Here is a 16,885-nt window from a genome sequence, read left to right as displayed (position 1 = left end):
AGAGTTATGAAAGTTATAGGTGTAAAAAGTTGTCAGATGTTAACAATGAAAAATGGCACGTACATTTTTTAAACAGTTGTAGCAACAAGTGGGGATGTATAATGCTATATTTTTCAGAACCTCACTACTTACTGTTTAAGGCATGGTAGTAAATGTACAATTTAAGCTTTGTAAACTGCAGTACTGTGCATATTAACCACAGTAAACCTATGAGGGAAGGCATAAAAGAACACATTTAGGCAAGCACTGTATGTCATGTAACCTTGGTAAATGTTTTTTTTTTTTTATCATTATATTTAGGTCACATTTTTAAGGGTTAGATTGTACTGTAGCTAGAAAATGGTTGTTTTTTTGTTTTTTTTTCCTCCTTCCTGAAAGGTTGTCATGAATCTCCATCGTTCTAACATGACCCTTTCAAAATAGCACACTGAACTGACATTCAAATTACACTCAAATGTGTTTTTTGTTCACAAAAATCCTAATACTGGTTGGGTTAAGTTGCAAAAGTTGAAGTTTCCTAATTAACTCTCTTGAACAAATGTTAAGCACTGCAAGATTATAATCTTACCTTGCATACCTTGAAGAAGAGTCATACATTTACATACAACCAGTCTGTCACTGATGTGTATGTACATTGATTTTAGTAAACAGACATGTTTTATATGGTGCAAACCTGTGCATTTACAAAAACAGGAATACATATCATATAATCAGTACTGACTCACTGCAGTACCAGAAATGCAATGTGCTTTCAGTCAATATGAGCCAATTACTTACAGACACACTTGATATCTTGTAAAACCTATTTCCCCTACTGTACAAATGAAGCTGTTGTTACTAATGCTAGAGTTACAATAGGATTTTACAAACATTTATTGCAGAATATGGATTTTGTTTTACAACATGACAATTTATCTGTAGCTTCAAATATTTTCCAAGACATTTTACATTAAACAATCTTTTTTTTTTTTTTTTTTTTTTTTTTTTTAAACAGACATAATTCATTATTCCCTTTTGGGCTACAAAACACAATTTTACATATTTCATATACAAGAATCAAACCTTTTATTAAAATAGTAAAATACCATAGGGTTTCTATGCATTTATTTATTTGTAAGTATTTATACAGACTTGGTCCACTGAGATTCAGTATTTTATTTACCAGGGTTTTCTGCTGGCAGGCATTGAATTTCTAGTATATAAATCCATTTAATACAAGTTTAGATATGATAACACATTTTAGACTGCATTACAACCATTCTGTACCTGCTTGTGCTGTGACATTTTCCTCCTGCATTGTGGTTCTGACAGTTCATATTGACTTTTCCACATAAATGAGATTAGTTTTACACACAATAATATATGTCTCAAATTGGTTTACAGTGCATTGACTGTGATTACCAGAATCCCTGTGCTCCCCTTCTACACTGCAAAGCACGAAAAACAAAGCAAGGCCCGCCCCCTTTGTGGTCCAACTCAATTACACCATATACACTCAACAATGCAAATAATTCTCTGATTGGACTACTAAGTTCTCAGTCAAGAAAACATAGGTTGTTAGCATTACAAAATCACTCTATAACTAAGTAGTGAGCCTTATATTATGGCACAAGTCAGAAGTAAGGCCATTTAAACTATAGCACTATTCAGTTTGCATTACAAGACAATGAATTAAAGGTGCAGTAACCTAAGAACTGTAACATTCATCACAGTAAGTGTAGTAATATAACAGTAACATTTGTTAAAATGCATTTATTACAATAAACCATTCTTACCATGGTAACATAAAATATTTAAAAAATAAATCATCTAAAATATAAAAACTTTTCATTTTATTTGTACTCTCCAAAGAATCATCAGATTATTGATTTGAAGCGATGCGCTTGACACACACACATTTTTATTATCTGGCTATTTAAAAAAATTGCTGTCAATGAAAAATTATTGATCATCCGTGGCCTTTCTTGAATTGCATTTCTGAGCCAGTAATAATGCAGTAATAAAATATGATCACAAGAAATCTGTCTCTTGTTTTAAGTCATAATAGATATTTATTCTTTACTTAATATAGGTGAAAATACATTTTTATTTAGTATAGGTAAAAGATTATTATGATTTGATGATTTTTTTTTTGTGTTGTGTTTCAAAGGTCCCTCAAAAAAATAATCAGAAGTGTATCCATCCGAATTCTCTGTGAACTTTCTTTTCAACTTTACAAACAGACCTGATCTGAAATTTCCAATGTACAATTTAAGACATGATGGTTTTCAAAAAGATGTTTTTTTGATAACTTAAACATTCCTCAGTGGTGTGATGGTTAAATACTCTCTGGTTTAGCTTTGGCTAGGAATCTGTAATAAGACAATTCATATTAATTTCTGGGTTTTTGATGAGTTTATTACAAAATAATGCTGTCTGTACTTTTGTGGAAAGATAAAAACGGTCATTTTTAAACCTGAGAAAGAAGCAGCGAATGGGCAGTAGTTCATAGAGTGGTTTGTGAGAGTGACAGGACAGGTTACTGTGATGTATTGCTGTGTTTGTTCTTCTGTTGTTAAAGCTACGGGGTCCAGACATGGTGAGTAAAATTCATGCCCAAAACGGGCCCAAAGTAGCCACTAGCGGCTGCCGAAACAGTTAGCACAATTCCCCATTCACTTCTCTTCAGCTTTGAAGCCAGTATTACTGTAGAGGTGACATTGTGTAATATAGGGAAAATACAGTTATATACAGGCACAGCTTGCTTGTAAATAACATTAGTGCATATTGCTCTTTTGTTCTTCAGCTCAATCCACTGGCCAGCCAGGCCGCAGCAGCAGCAGCAGCAGCAGCCTTGGGGTCTATAGCCGGCTCTCAGGCCTTCGGAAATGCACTGTCCAGTCTTCAGGGGGTCACAGGACAACTGGTCACTAATGCACAAGGACAGGTGAGTGTGAAATGGGTGATTGAAGTGGGCGGTGCATGTCTTTAGAAGTGTGCATAAAAAGAAAAAAAACTGGAACATTTCATGGTGTTGAGGCAGAATCACGTGGGTGATTGAAGACCCAATTTGACAAAGTTTTGAAATCAATCAGCTACTAGGAACAGGACGAGCTTAGATTGACTGACTGGCCTCCTTATGTTCTTATGTTTTAAGTGTCAGTAATTACAAGTACTAAGTAAGTTCATATGTAATGTTGTTATACCAACTTGTAATTACATAGCACTTAGTGTATTCATATATTTCTTGTCTGTACATTTTAGTAAGTCAATCAGAGACATATTTTATGGTATAGTAAAATTTCCCAAATATACCATCCTTTAAGAGCCATAAATATTCAGTTAACCATAAGAATTTAAACATATTTATCAGATACTCGTGTTTCAAATCGACACCTTCAGATTCAATTCAAATACAGAAAATTGTGCTTGTCTGGAGCTTATTATAACTTGAAGACAATAATAAGAGACATGTATTTTTAAGCATACAATATACAATATAGAGAGTGTATTTATTATCGACAAAGAATTGATTGGTAAAGAACCTGCTATTAGTTAAGGTCATAAACAAATTGAACTGGCTTGTGTGCTTTGTTGGCTAGGTTGGCTACTTCCTTAGGTCTTTTTTAGTTCAAGTTACTTATTAAATTCATGTATAATGTAAATTCTAACATTACCTTTTTTTAAATGGGAAGTACTTTATCCCAGTATCCTGATTTAACCTACAGTCTTAACTGCTGAAGCGAATTGTGGCAGTGATTGGTGGGTTCTGAGGAATAAATGGACACAGGATGCAGCGTGTGGTCCAAAGGCAGTTAAAACCAACATTTATTAGCTCTTAGAGGGAAACAGATAGCTCAGACGGGACACCACTGGACAGAGAGCCTGAAGCAAAACCCACACCTCCCTTTTATATTTCTGCCCCTGGCTCCCATTGGGAACCCTGGACACACAGACCTTTGCATACTGGGCTCCCAGTCACTCACACACGCGGTGACGTACTGCGCACGCTATGGGAGGGTGGTGGAGAGCAGGAGTGAGAAGCAGGCAAGGTTGCCACACACTAAGAAAGAGAGAGAGGAATCACGAGGATTGGGGCCGAGCACACTCACTCATATCACATGCACGCACACAGACACAACATTTACACTGAATATTCCCACCCCCGTCCCCAGTCCATAACACAGTCCATTTCAGTGGCGATAATCAGCATTGTGGCTGCCCTGCCGCTACAGTATTATCATTTATTGAGTCTGTCTGCTACATGCAGGGAATAATAATTCTCTTAATGTCAAAACATTGTTCCTTGAGGTTTGCTCTTTAACAGAGCCTGCTTCCACTTGCATTAATGTGTACTTAAATACAGCACAATGAGATTGTCATTGTCCTTTACTGCACATGCCATACAAATGAGTGTATGTTACAAGAAAAAAGGACCCCATTTTGAATCTTGTTGCTGCTTCTTGTTGGGAACCCCTTAGGTAGTCCAGTAAATAACACATTTTCCTGGGGCACAGTAGTTCATGTGTCACTTAACAGATTATTTACTTAAATATATGTTTCAACAGGAAGATGCAGCTATTTACACATACAGCTATTTTTAGATGGAACGTTCTTCAGGATACAGTATACTCAGCTTATAGCGTCAGCTCTGCCTGATTGAGCGAAGCACTGACACACACATTTTTATGTAATTTGCAAAAGAAGTTGCATTACAGGGAGCATTGCTGGTTTATTTGCAGTGTGTTAAACTCTGCAGGAATAAACAAAGCCTTACTTGCTCTCAACTCTGTGAGTATCAGTAAAATGCTGACCTTGTCGTATTTACTGGGTGGGTGCAGAATTGTTCCATCAGTACCCAGAGGCTTGAACGATGATGCTTGTCAAAGTGAGGCCTTATCTAATGAATCATCTTATCGCAGGTGCACACAACACATATTAAAGGAAGATTGTATGGACAATGTGCCCTCTAAGACAACCCCTGTGCTATTTACCTTAACCCTTGTTTCATCACAGTTTTCATCAAGAGACTATTTTTTATATAACAAGCTATATTAGTAGCAATGGTGTGAAAAATAAGTACAGCTGCTCTCTGTAGGGTAATGCGTGTGTGTGTGTATGTGTGCACTGTACTCATATAGAAGAAACAAGACAAACAGTAACCTGAAAAAACTGCATTTCAAAAATTGAAATAGAGGGGTTTTTTTGTTTTTTTTTAATCCGTAAGGATTGTCTTTTGGAAAACATGAAAATGCAAGAAACAACAACACTGCATTTGTATTGGTTGGAAGTGTCAAAATATTGCCTCCAAATCAATGGAATATTTGATCCTATCTTTCTAAATGAAACACCAAGGCACTTCCGAGAGTACATATGTATATTGTGAGTGTTTGTCTGCATACTGCACACATCTATATATTAAGTAATGTGTGGGTTTGTAATTGTAAGTAAGCACATCAGGAGAGAGAACACACATCATAATGTATTTGTAAGGATTAGATATGATTTTTGGTGACCATGAGTGTTTCTACACTACCAGTCTTATAGCCCCAGACTACCAGCTATTTGCTTATGTGCAATTAGCAGGGACTAAATTAAGACAGTGGAGTTGTAATATATGATACGTATGTGTGTATGTGTAGAGAGGTGCCTCTCTGCCTAATAATATGAAGAGTGTGTGATTGCTCTTTGAGCTTCTTGATGCTAAATGGTGCTAATGAGGCTTGATGGATCCTGTGTTTTTAACAAGCCTGCAGCAGTAAGAATGATTATGCTGGAGAGGGATTTGACGGGATGCTCTTGCTTTTGTAGTGTCTTGGCTGCTGATACTCTCCGACATAATCAGGTCACGGAAACGGTCAAAGCCTACAGCAAAAGCCTTACCTCATTACCTCATTATTATGGTGCATTATTCAGTCCTGAGTCTTCAGAAATACACATCACACCAAAAGGGAATTTTTCTTTTGTTCCCTAAAACTAAATCTTGTCAGCTAGACAGCTTATAGTGTTGCTTTCATATGTTATTTAAAAACGTAATGTAGTTAATTGATTGCATTTGTCTGTAAACAAGACTAAATGTCCACAGCTTTGACCCTTTCTTTTAAATGTCCTAGCTTTAACTATAAGCAATACATAAAACAAAGTAATGAAAAAAGCAACAGACTTAAAATAATATATTTTAAAAAACTGTAAACTTAGTGAAACCATGCAGTTGTTTTCTGTAAATTGATGAAATTACAGAGGAATTATATCTGAATGTGAGATTTCCAATTTAGTATGATTCATGAATTTTATTTTTATGAATCATGAGCCAGACTGAATTGCAACTTTTTTCATAAAAGATTATATTTGCCTTGTTCGGCTTTGTATGAATTACAGTAGTAATTATATTTAATTAATTTTTTTACAAAGATGCTAAACAATTTGTATTAAAAAAAAAAATGTAATATTTACTTCACAGTAGATATTTTATTGACAAATGCTTAAAGAGGATTCAGTTTTAAAATAGTGGGTTAGGGTGTTAAAATTATTCAAAACTGGTTGCTTTAAATATGTTTGCGTTTATTCAGTTTTTAAAAGGCTTTTAAAGGTTGAAAGTCATATTTATTTCCCTTAGAATCATATTGCAAGTGAAAATCTATTTGATGGCTCCAACTCAATATCCAGTTGACTATTGTCCACATCACAAAAGCGCCACACAGTTTGACTCAATTAACAGTCTTTGCCGAATGAAAGAGCTAGGATTTATGTTTATGGGAATAGAGACAATTATTCATTCACCTTTAGAAGGGTTTTTTCTACTGTTTGAGCCAGAGTTGATGAACAGTAAGAACAGCACTAACTTTGTACACAGAACTCCAGTAACACTGGATCTCAGTCTGTAGATTCCCAGGGTGCTCTATATTGAACCATTGTGAGTGGAAAGCACAGTCATAAAAAAAGAAGAAATCCCCAGCACCTCAATAGTTTAACCCCAGCGCCACAGCCAAATCATCCCCAAGGTGCTTCCTTACCCTTCCTTTATCCCTGCTATTTCCATGGCTGTGTACTTAGATATGACATAACCCTTCATCAGTCCATAGCACTAACAGAAACCAGAGAGCGGGGCAGCTGTAGTACAGTCAGATAAATGAAGGTACAGGTTGTGAACTAATCATACACTAATCACTAATTAGTGTGTTAAGTTGATCTTAGTCACTCAGGGATTGTTAGACACCCTGTACCTGATGTGATGTCACCAAAGTGAAGTGCATGTTTTGGCACATTTCTTGACAACGAATCTGGATGTACATTCAAATGCAATGGATCTCTTATTGAACCACACAAGCAGGATTGGTTTGGACTTTTGGCATTTAAATTTGCTTCACCAATAGTCTAAGCACTCTGCATTCCATAGAGGAAGTGAACGGTTTTCAAATCTTCACAATTTCCAAAAAAAATTAATTAAAAAATGGCCAGCATATATATATATATATATATATATATATATATATATATATATATATATATACTATATATATATATATATATATATATATATATAAGCAAACGCAAACCCACAGAAGAAGGATGGTTGTTCTTCAAAAATGTAGTACTAGAGGCGCAAAACAATTACATCCCTAAAGTAGACAAATCTAAATGTAAAACTAAATTGCCAAAATGGTTTAATAGATCAATTAAAAAAAATATTCAGCGAAAAAAGACACTTTACAGAGCATTAAAAAAGGACCAAAAAGAAAGTACGCAGAAAGAGTACACAGAACTGCAAACGCAAGTCAAAAAGGAAGTTAGAAAGGCCAAGAGAGAAATAGAAATGAACATTGCTAAGGGAGCTAAAACCAATTCCAAAATGTTTTTCCAATATTACAACAGCAAGCGAACATTCAAAGAGGAGATTAAATGTTTAAGAGATACAAATGGCAAAATCGTAGATGAAGAAAAAAAAATAGCAAATATATTAAATGATTACTTTTCACAAGTTTTTACAAAGGAAGATACTGACAACATGCCCCACATGTCATCCAGTTCCTATCCAGTTTTAAATAACTTTAGCATAACTGAGGCAGAAGTGTTAAAGGGACTAGGAGCTCTTAAAATAAACAAATCCCCTGGGCCGGATGAGATCCTCCCAGTAGTACTCAAAGAAATGAAAGAAGTAATTTACAAACCGCTAACCAAGATCATGCAGCAGTCTCTTGACACAGGGGTGGTACCGACAGACTGGAAAATTGCAAACGTAATACCGATCCACAAAAAGGGAAACAAAACTGAACCAGGTAACTACAGACCAGTAAGCCTGACTTCTATTATATGCAAACTTATGGAAACTATAATAAGATCCAAAATGGAAAATTACCTATATGGTAACAGGGTCCTGGGAGACAGTCAACATGGTTTTAGGAAAGGGAGATCGTGTCTAACTAACTTGCTTGATTTTTTTGAGGATGCAACATCGATAATGGATAATTGCAAAGCATATGACATGGTTTATTTAGATTTCCAGAAAGCTTTTGACAAAGTCCCGCATAAAAGATTAATTCTCAAACTGAACGCAGTTGGGATTCAAGGAAACACATGTACATGGATTAGGGAGTGGTTAACATGTAGAAAACAGAAAGTACTGATTAGAGGAAAAACCTCAGAATGGAGTGTGGTAACCAGTGGTGTACCACAGGGATCAGTATTAGGTCCTCTGCTATTCCTAATCTACATTAATGATTTAGATTCTGGTATAGTAAGCAAACTTGTTAAATTTGCAGACGACACAAAAGTAGGAGGAGTGGCAAACACTGTTGTAGCAGCAAAGGTCATTCAAAATGATCTAGACAAGATTCAGAACTGGGCAGACACATGGCAAATGACATTTAATAGAGAAAAGTGTAAGGTACTGCACGCAGGAAATAAAAATGTACATTATAAATATCATATGGGAGATACTGAAATTGGAGAAGGAATCTATGAAAAAGACCTAGGAGTTTTTGTTGACTCAGAAATGTCTTCATCTAGACAATGTGGGGAAGCTATAAAAAAGGCTAACAAGATGCTCGGATACATTGTGAAAAGTGTCGAATTTAAATCAAGGGAAGTAATGTTAAAACTGTACAATGCACTAGTAAGACCTCATCTTGAATATTGTGTGCAGTTCTGGTCACCTCGCTATAAAAAAGATATTGCTGCTCTAGAAAGAGTGCAAAGAAGAGCGGCCAGAATTATTCCGGGCTTAAAAGGCATGTCATATGCAGACAGGCTAAAAGAATTGAATCTGTTCAGTCTTGAACAAAGAAGACTATGTGGCAACCTAATTCAAGCATTCAAAATTCTAGAAGGTATTGACAGTGTCGACCCAAGGGACTTTTTCAGCCTGAAAAAAGAAACAAGGACCAGGGGTCACAAATGGAGATTAGACAAAGGGGCATTCAGAACAGAAAATAGGAGGCACTTTTTTACACAAAGAATTATCAGGGTCTGGAATCAACTCCCCAGTAATGTTATTGAAGCTGACACCCTGGGATCCTTCAAGAAGCTGCTTGATGAGATTCTGGGATCAGTAAGCTACTAACAACCAAACGAGCAAGATGGGCCGAATGGCCTCCTCTCGTTTGTAAACTTTCTTATGTTCTTATATAAAAGTACAGTTCTAAAGGATTTTTTTCTGTTACTGCTTTTTGTTTGTTCTCTCTTGCTGCCATCAGGCTGTCCCTGTGAAGTGCTTGCTTCTCAGTGGACTAATCGTGAATAAATAAATATAAAAGACGGTTTACCATTCTGATCATTCAGTGTGTTGATGACATATGTCGGTGTTCCTGGAACACTCATCAGCTCCTCTGTGCTTCACTACACTGCTTCTATTTCAGCAGACACACACCATTCTCATACAAATAGATAAGGGAGCCCATGTGCATTCTGGGATCTAAAGGGTTACGTTTTCACAGTTTCACTATTAGAGCATTATTCGTCACATCATTGTGCTGTGGAATTTTTTTACTTTCTTTTCAGAGTTGAGTCAAGCCCATAAGTTTTCTTTGGTTTAAAGAATGTCTGTAGTTTAAAGAGAAATGTCTTTGATGGTCTTTTCTTTCTCTACTCCCAATTTTTTTTATTTATTTAATTTTTTTTTAAATCAGCAGAGAAAATGGCTTGGCGACCATGGATAACTGGAGATTGTTCTGTTGTGAGAAACGTGATGACATTTTTACGGAAACAAACCAGCATAATTTTAATGAGTTACGGTCTGGGTAGTGGGAAATGAGAAATCCTTGGACCAGACTACAGCACATATAATAATACAGAGAATAGAATAACTACAAGAAAACCCTGAAAAACTGAGATTATCCCGGTACCAAGGGCACCTCTGGAGACGATACTTTTTTGGAATGCTTTTCGTTTTCTAGACATCCGTGCTAACAACCAAATAAATAATTAAGCACAAGTTTTTTTTTTTTGTTTTGTTTTTTTTCTCTGCATGCCCTGTATATGCAAAGACTATCCACGTCGGTCACTGTGATCTGCAGACACATACATTATGAAAACACTCAAAATGTTAAATGGTGAGGGAGCACAGAAGTACAAGAGGGGATGCAATGTGTTACCATAAATAATCTGTTGGGTAATGTGAAGTAACATAACCAAATGAGCCATAGTTGAGATGAATTACAAATTACAACCCTTCCTTTCTGAGTCATCTTTCTTCTTTATATCACAGAGCTGGGAGTAGTCTGGACATGCTGGAAGGGATTGAGATTAAATTAATAAAAGCTGAAATGTAATCAGCCAGGAATAACCTGCTGATCTACAGAATATGCATACAATATGTAAGTGATTGAGGCAATGCAGTTTACCAGGGGCTGGTGTTAACAGCATTTAACCTGCTACACAGTGATATGAATGCCTACCTTTTCATTCCATTCCTGTGGAATAATTACACGTATTTAAAATAAATAAACTACAACCTGGCAAGTGCTTGGGGGGTGGGTTAGGTCGGCCAGGGTGTCCTTGGCTCACCATGCACCAGCAACCCCTGTGGTCCTGCCAGGTGCATGTGGGTTTGCCTGTAAGATGCCCAGAGCTGTGTTGTCGTCCGACACTGTAGCTCTGAGGTGGCTGTATGGTGAGCCTGCAGTGTGTAAAGAAGTGGGCAGCTAACGGTACACACTTCGGAGGACAGCGTGCATTCGTCTTCTCCCCTTCCAAGTCAGTGCAGAGGTGGTAGCAGTGAGCTGATCCTAAAAATAATTGGACATTTTAAATTGCGAGAAAATAATTAATATAATTGCCGACAACTAAATAAAAAAATAAATAAAAATGTAAAAATCATACAGAACACACTTGGCTATTAAACAGTAAGAAATCAAATAATAAACCAATCAAGATGATACAAAGCAGCCTTGCAAATAGACATTCTAAGTTGCTTGTTAGTTTGGTAACAATATAGCAGCTTGATTTTTTTATACACAAAAATCATGCAAATTGACCTTTGGAGAAAAGGCATTGATGAAGCAATTCTTGTTTTTGTTTTGTTTTTTTGTTTTTTTCCTTGGATCAGGAAAGGATGGGGGGGAGGGTATATTCTAAGAATATAAATCACGTTGTCAGTCTCATGGGTGTTTGTATAAAGCTCCTGCAGCTAGGCATGTATGCTAGTTAGGATAAAAATATATTTGCTTTAAGCCACAACAGCAATCAGAAGCGTTTATGGAGTGTGAATTTAACGTCCCTTTTTGTTATGAGATGTTTCTACCTATTTTTCTGTTTTGGTTGTATTTTTTGGGCATAGAGATTTAGATGTGCATGCTGTTAGAGTACTTGGAGATACTGTACAGTATATCTAACATTTAAACCTCACACAATGTTCAAACAGCAGTTAATTATCTGTTTAAGCAATAATTTATTTGATTACTAGCAGTTAATGATAATTTTGGTGGTTACATTGTAATGGACCAATAAATCTTTTGCATATCATTATTCTTTCTTGTGCATTATGACTGGTGACAGCTCGTTTGCAATGTTCTGTTCCAGAGCATAGTGTGCAGAAAACAATGCAACATTTTTACTATTTAGTAAAACCTTTAAAAACTGTGTACAATTTGAATTGGTTTAATAATAATTTTGTATCTGTTTATTATTCCGTAATTTGTGTCCTTAATCATGTTGTAAAAACTTAAACAGGTAGTTTGTTTAAAAAAAAAAAAAAAAAAAACTCCCATGAAATACTGTCTAGGGGGGAAGAAATTACTGTTGCACATCCTAAATGCACCGCTAGTGGTCATTTTAATTCAGTAAGGTAAAAAAAATAAATACATACAAAACATGATTTGGAGGCAAATTCAGAGGTTTAAAGTAATTTAAATTTAAACTACATTCTAAACATACTGTATCAGAATAACACATGGTAGTTTAATTCTAGATAATTTAACATGTATATTATTACTTGTGAAGGAAGAACAATTTGATTGAGTACTTGGGTACTGCAAAGCACATATCGCTAACCTTGTAGCACCATCTAGCATATAAGCTGTGGAAAAGCCATGCTTGAGAATGTTTTAGTTGTATAATCAAAGCTTGTTGATTTAAAGTTCAGAGAGCTAAGAAAACAATTCCAGTAAATTGAATATGTACTGCCATCATATTGTAGGTTTGACAATTTCCTGTATAAAATATCGGTATGTACTTTAAATACTTTCGAACAATAATGTTTAGTCACAAAGAGGCACAATGTAGACTACAGTATAGATAGATAGATAGAAATTTAAAATACACCAGCTCTTTTTCTATAAATCAGATTGATTCATTACCAATTGGTTGCAAGTTTGCAGTTAGATATTTTACATATTTAGAATCAAATATTATAAAGATTTTTCCCCCTTTAATTCACATCTAGAAATATTGAACACACCGCCAAAATCATGATTCGCTCAGTAACCCACGATTCTCATGTTTTTAAGTTTCTAATGCACAATATATTTTGTGAAACGTCTAACACAGTTAGCTTTAACAACATTGTAAGTTCACTGCAGGAAAGGTGTCGGGTTGTTTTTAAGGCAGGATGCTACATATGCAGGCTGATGCATTGAGAGGGAAAAGGAAACCTGAACCAGCAGTACAAATCCCAGGTGGCACTTTCTGTCATGCCATCAGAGATCATATGTATGATCATGTTTTTATTTTTAAATTATTACTGTCATTATTAAGTTGGTTTCTGCAATGTTTACTTCAGCTAAACTTAAACTAACAAAACATTCATAAATCCCTGTTCTAAGTATTAATAAACGCTATTACTACATCTGTTCTCTCTACCACACTTGCCAGAAGATATTACAAATGTATAACGGCAGCCTTGTGTTGTTGTTGTGCATTAACCAAGCTTGCCTCACAGCCTTTGCATGCACTTGAGAGACATTTACATCCTCTTTCCTTTCTTGTCTTCAGGCAGAGCAGGTAGACGTGTAGTAATGTGCGGGCGAGAGAAGGAGTCACCTGTTTTTTAGTGATGACTAAAAGGCCAGAAACATTTTTCCAACACTATTGCTTGTGGCCATTTATAAAACTAAAAAGGATTGGTCAGGAATCCAATGAGTCAAATAGAAAGGCTTATAATCTAAGCAGAATCTAAATGTATCTGTGTTAAATTTCACATTTGGAGCTGTAGTGGATCAGCCATTTGTTGTAGTCTTGAAATACTTCAGATCCATTATTGTAAAATGTGCAAATGAGACCTTTGTGCTTTGTGAAGAGGATAGGCTCATAGTATTAATATGAAATGCTCCATGTTCTTACTTCAGTATTAACACTTCCAGTAAGACTGCTATCCTTGCTCCCTTTCAATCACTTGAATTACAAAGAATTATCAACTGCACTATATTTATGCTCGGTAAGATTTTTTTTGTTAAGACACTATGGGCAGGATTTTCAAAACCCAGTGTTATTTTATTGAACTCTGGTATAGTAACGAGAACTTTAGTAGCAAGTGATTTTCAAATGAAATGTGTTAATTAAATCAATCCATTAATGCTTTGAAATGAAGTTGATGAGGTTGTTAATGAATGCATTTCTCGTTAAAAAGCTTAATTGTCGCAGGTCACCTACATCACTTCCTGTCTCAAAGACTAGATAAGGGGAACTCGTTAATCAAAATGCATGTTAACAAGATCGAGAAAAATGAATGGAAGCATGAAATGCTGTTATGTAAACTACTAGCATACAGGGAGGCGGCTGTCCCACCAGCAAGCAGCAGACAAATGGAAATAAACAATAATGGCTATATCTATGTTGTGTATAATTTGTAAACTTCTGTATTACCCTTGATCAAACATGTTGAACATATACCGTTCTAGACCCAGAACCCAAGACCTGTCCACTGCCTGCCTTTTCCATTGTTACCATAATGGATTATGTTCTTTGTTCTAGATTATTGGAACAATTCCACTGATACCTAATCCAGCCATGCCATCAAGTCAGACAGGAGGTGTAACGCAGGGCCTTCAGATGCAGCCAATCACCCCTCAGCTGCTGACAAACGCCCAAGGCCAGATTATTGCCACGGTCATCGGGAACCAGATCCTACCCGTTATCAACACCCAGGGAATAACATTGTCGCCCATCAAGCCAGGCCAACAGGTACAGGATGACATGAGACTGAGGCTCTAGTGGTCATCACATGGACATATTTGGCCAATGCAAATTGAAGTTTGGCCAGGGCTAATCTTTAATTGGACCCACCTTTGATTTACAGAACTGTGTTTTATTTCTTTGGTTAACACAAGTAAGAAAATCAGGTTAATAATTTCAACTTAATAAAGTAATTGTTTAGTTTAGAATGAGCAGCAACAAAACAGCTGAATGCAGGTTTTCACTTGTTTGGGTTAAGGAATAGCTGAAAACAAATCAAATCTAATTTGTGAGATTACCTTCCACCTCCATGAGGACACAGAGGAACAACAAGACTGACCCGATGAGATTCTAGAATCTCACTCGTGTTTATTGGATAACTTTTTTTTGCAGTTTAGAGCCCACAATTCTAGAATAAGCAGAATGGTTCACCAGTTCTACAGTGACATATTTAGCATTCCTTTTAAACACCTCTCAAAACATGTTTCAGATGGAGCTAAAGGCACTTTCCTGATCCCCTGCAGTGCAATGTGGAAACATTCCTATTCATTAGTGCACTTAAAATAAGACATGCCATTTTGACTTACCCTCTAAAACAAAAAGCCATCTACAAAACTGCATCATACAGGCGTTGCTTCTTCAGCTTTGCATTGCAGGAAGTATAAAGGGCCATCTTATAAAGGGGGAGCATTGTAACATTAAACACATCATACCCCTTTATAGATGAACTGTAATAGTCTTTATTTGCTTCCAATCCAACAAACAAAACATACACTTTCAGTTTTATAGGTGGTGTAATCAATGTAAAGTTGATACATTTACTTGAGTCAATAAATCATCAGGTTCTAATACCAATATTATATAGATTTGTTTTTATATTAAACAATGTATTTACAAAGGTGTTAATATCAAATATCTCTCTCTTCATTTTATTCAATACACACTACACAAATATCAGCTTGCAACATTGTACAAAATATATACATTTAATTACTTTAAAATTATATTACCATCCATAATATTCCAATTAACATCTATTACATGATATCACAAAATATATTTTAGTAATATTAAGGATTTGGGGTTTGTTTTGCAAAGTATTCTATTGTATATAGTGCCATTTAGTATAATTTAGTTAAATTAGTAAAACTTTTAGATGAACTCAAACCATTTCAGTCATTTTTTTTGAATAGTTTGAGGCATTAAGAGTGAAAAATAATTAACACATACAGCATCTTGTACATTGTAATATATACATGTAATTATATTTTTTCTTTACAATTGTCAATTTATATCTATATAACTGAACAACTAAACACAAAGCACATTATACTACATTCATAAAGCGTCCAGTAACAATTTCAAACTATAGATAGCCACAATCTGCTGCAGCCAGTATGTATTTTCATCTTCCTGTTACCAGACAGCTGGTACCACACTTGTAACACCTGACAGCCTGTGTTAGCATCACTTCAGAACTTCGGAGGTATCCAGAGACATTCTGTCCGTAAAATCAATCAAACAAACAACCAAGCTGCATTTAAAAAAAACAGTCTTTAAAGAAGTATTTTTTTTTTATTATTATTTAGAAAAAATGGTACCTTCATAGTACTAGTCCTGTAGCTTGATATTTTGAATGCACACATGTAGTTTACAGTCTAAACATAATTCAACAGACTGGTGCAAAAAAACACTCTTTATGAAAAGGAGATCCATAAATGTTGTATTTACATGCATTTCTAAAGCACTACTGTAATGGGAGATTCAACTATCTAATAGCATACAGATGTAATAGAAGGTAGTTCACATTAATGAAAAAGAAAAGAAGACAGGCATTCTTGAACCTCCGTATGAAGTGAAAATATCTGTATTAGACAATAACAACCTGCATCTTTGCAGATATTACATCTATAACAAGCAAGCCCTGTCACTGCATGGTATTACTATGAGGCTTCTAAGAAGTGCATTAGGAAGACTATATATTTCAAGAGCATTACACTGGAATTAAATTGTCCTAAATAATGTAAGAAGGCATGTCTCTGTTGAAACACTTTAAGCCTTTTTAACATCAGTGAATTGGTCCTAAACGTTTCGGTGGGTGTACCTCCTGGTAAAAGCTTCTTGTGGCTGGATACTTCCCTCCCTCTTTCTAGAAAGACTTCCAGGCCGTGTTTTAATAGCAGCCCTAGTAAGGCGAGACCTTGCCCAGTCAGGCTAGTAAAGATATTGATTTTAGCTGAACTAAGCGTGTTTTTAATCTGGTCTGGATTTCTGTGATAAGACTAACCAGAGTCGTATGTGT

At 35.6% G+C, this 16,885-nt stretch overlaps 1 protein-coding gene across 1 annotated transcript in view; it reads left to right on the top strand.

The window, feature by feature from the left end:
- Positions 1 to 16,885, top strand: part of LOC121307818 (POU domain, class 6, transcription factor 2-like) — a 114,314-nt gene that overhangs the window by 84,027 nt on the left and 13,402 nt on the right. The window contains exons 5-7 of the mRNA XM_041240105.1: positions 2,786 to 2,926; positions 14,383 to 14,592; positions 16,011 to 16,013. Of these exons, the coding sequence (XP_041096039.1) occupies positions 2,786 to 2,926; positions 14,383 to 14,592; positions 16,011 to 16,013 (354 nt within the window). The remainder of the gene's footprint in view (positions 1 to 2,785; positions 2,927 to 14,382; positions 14,593 to 16,010; positions 16,014 to 16,885) is intronic.

The sequence above is a fragment of the Polyodon spathula genome, chromosome 3, assembly GCF_017654505.1.
Source record: "Polyodon spathula isolate WHYD16114869_AA chromosome 3, ASM1765450v1, whole genome shotgun sequence".
Taxonomy (NCBI): domain Eukaryota; kingdom Metazoa; phylum Chordata; class Actinopteri; order Acipenseriformes; family Polyodontidae; genus Polyodon; species Polyodon spathula.
Note: the sequence above shows the minus strand (reverse complement) of the source record. Positions and strands in the feature narration are given on the sequence as shown.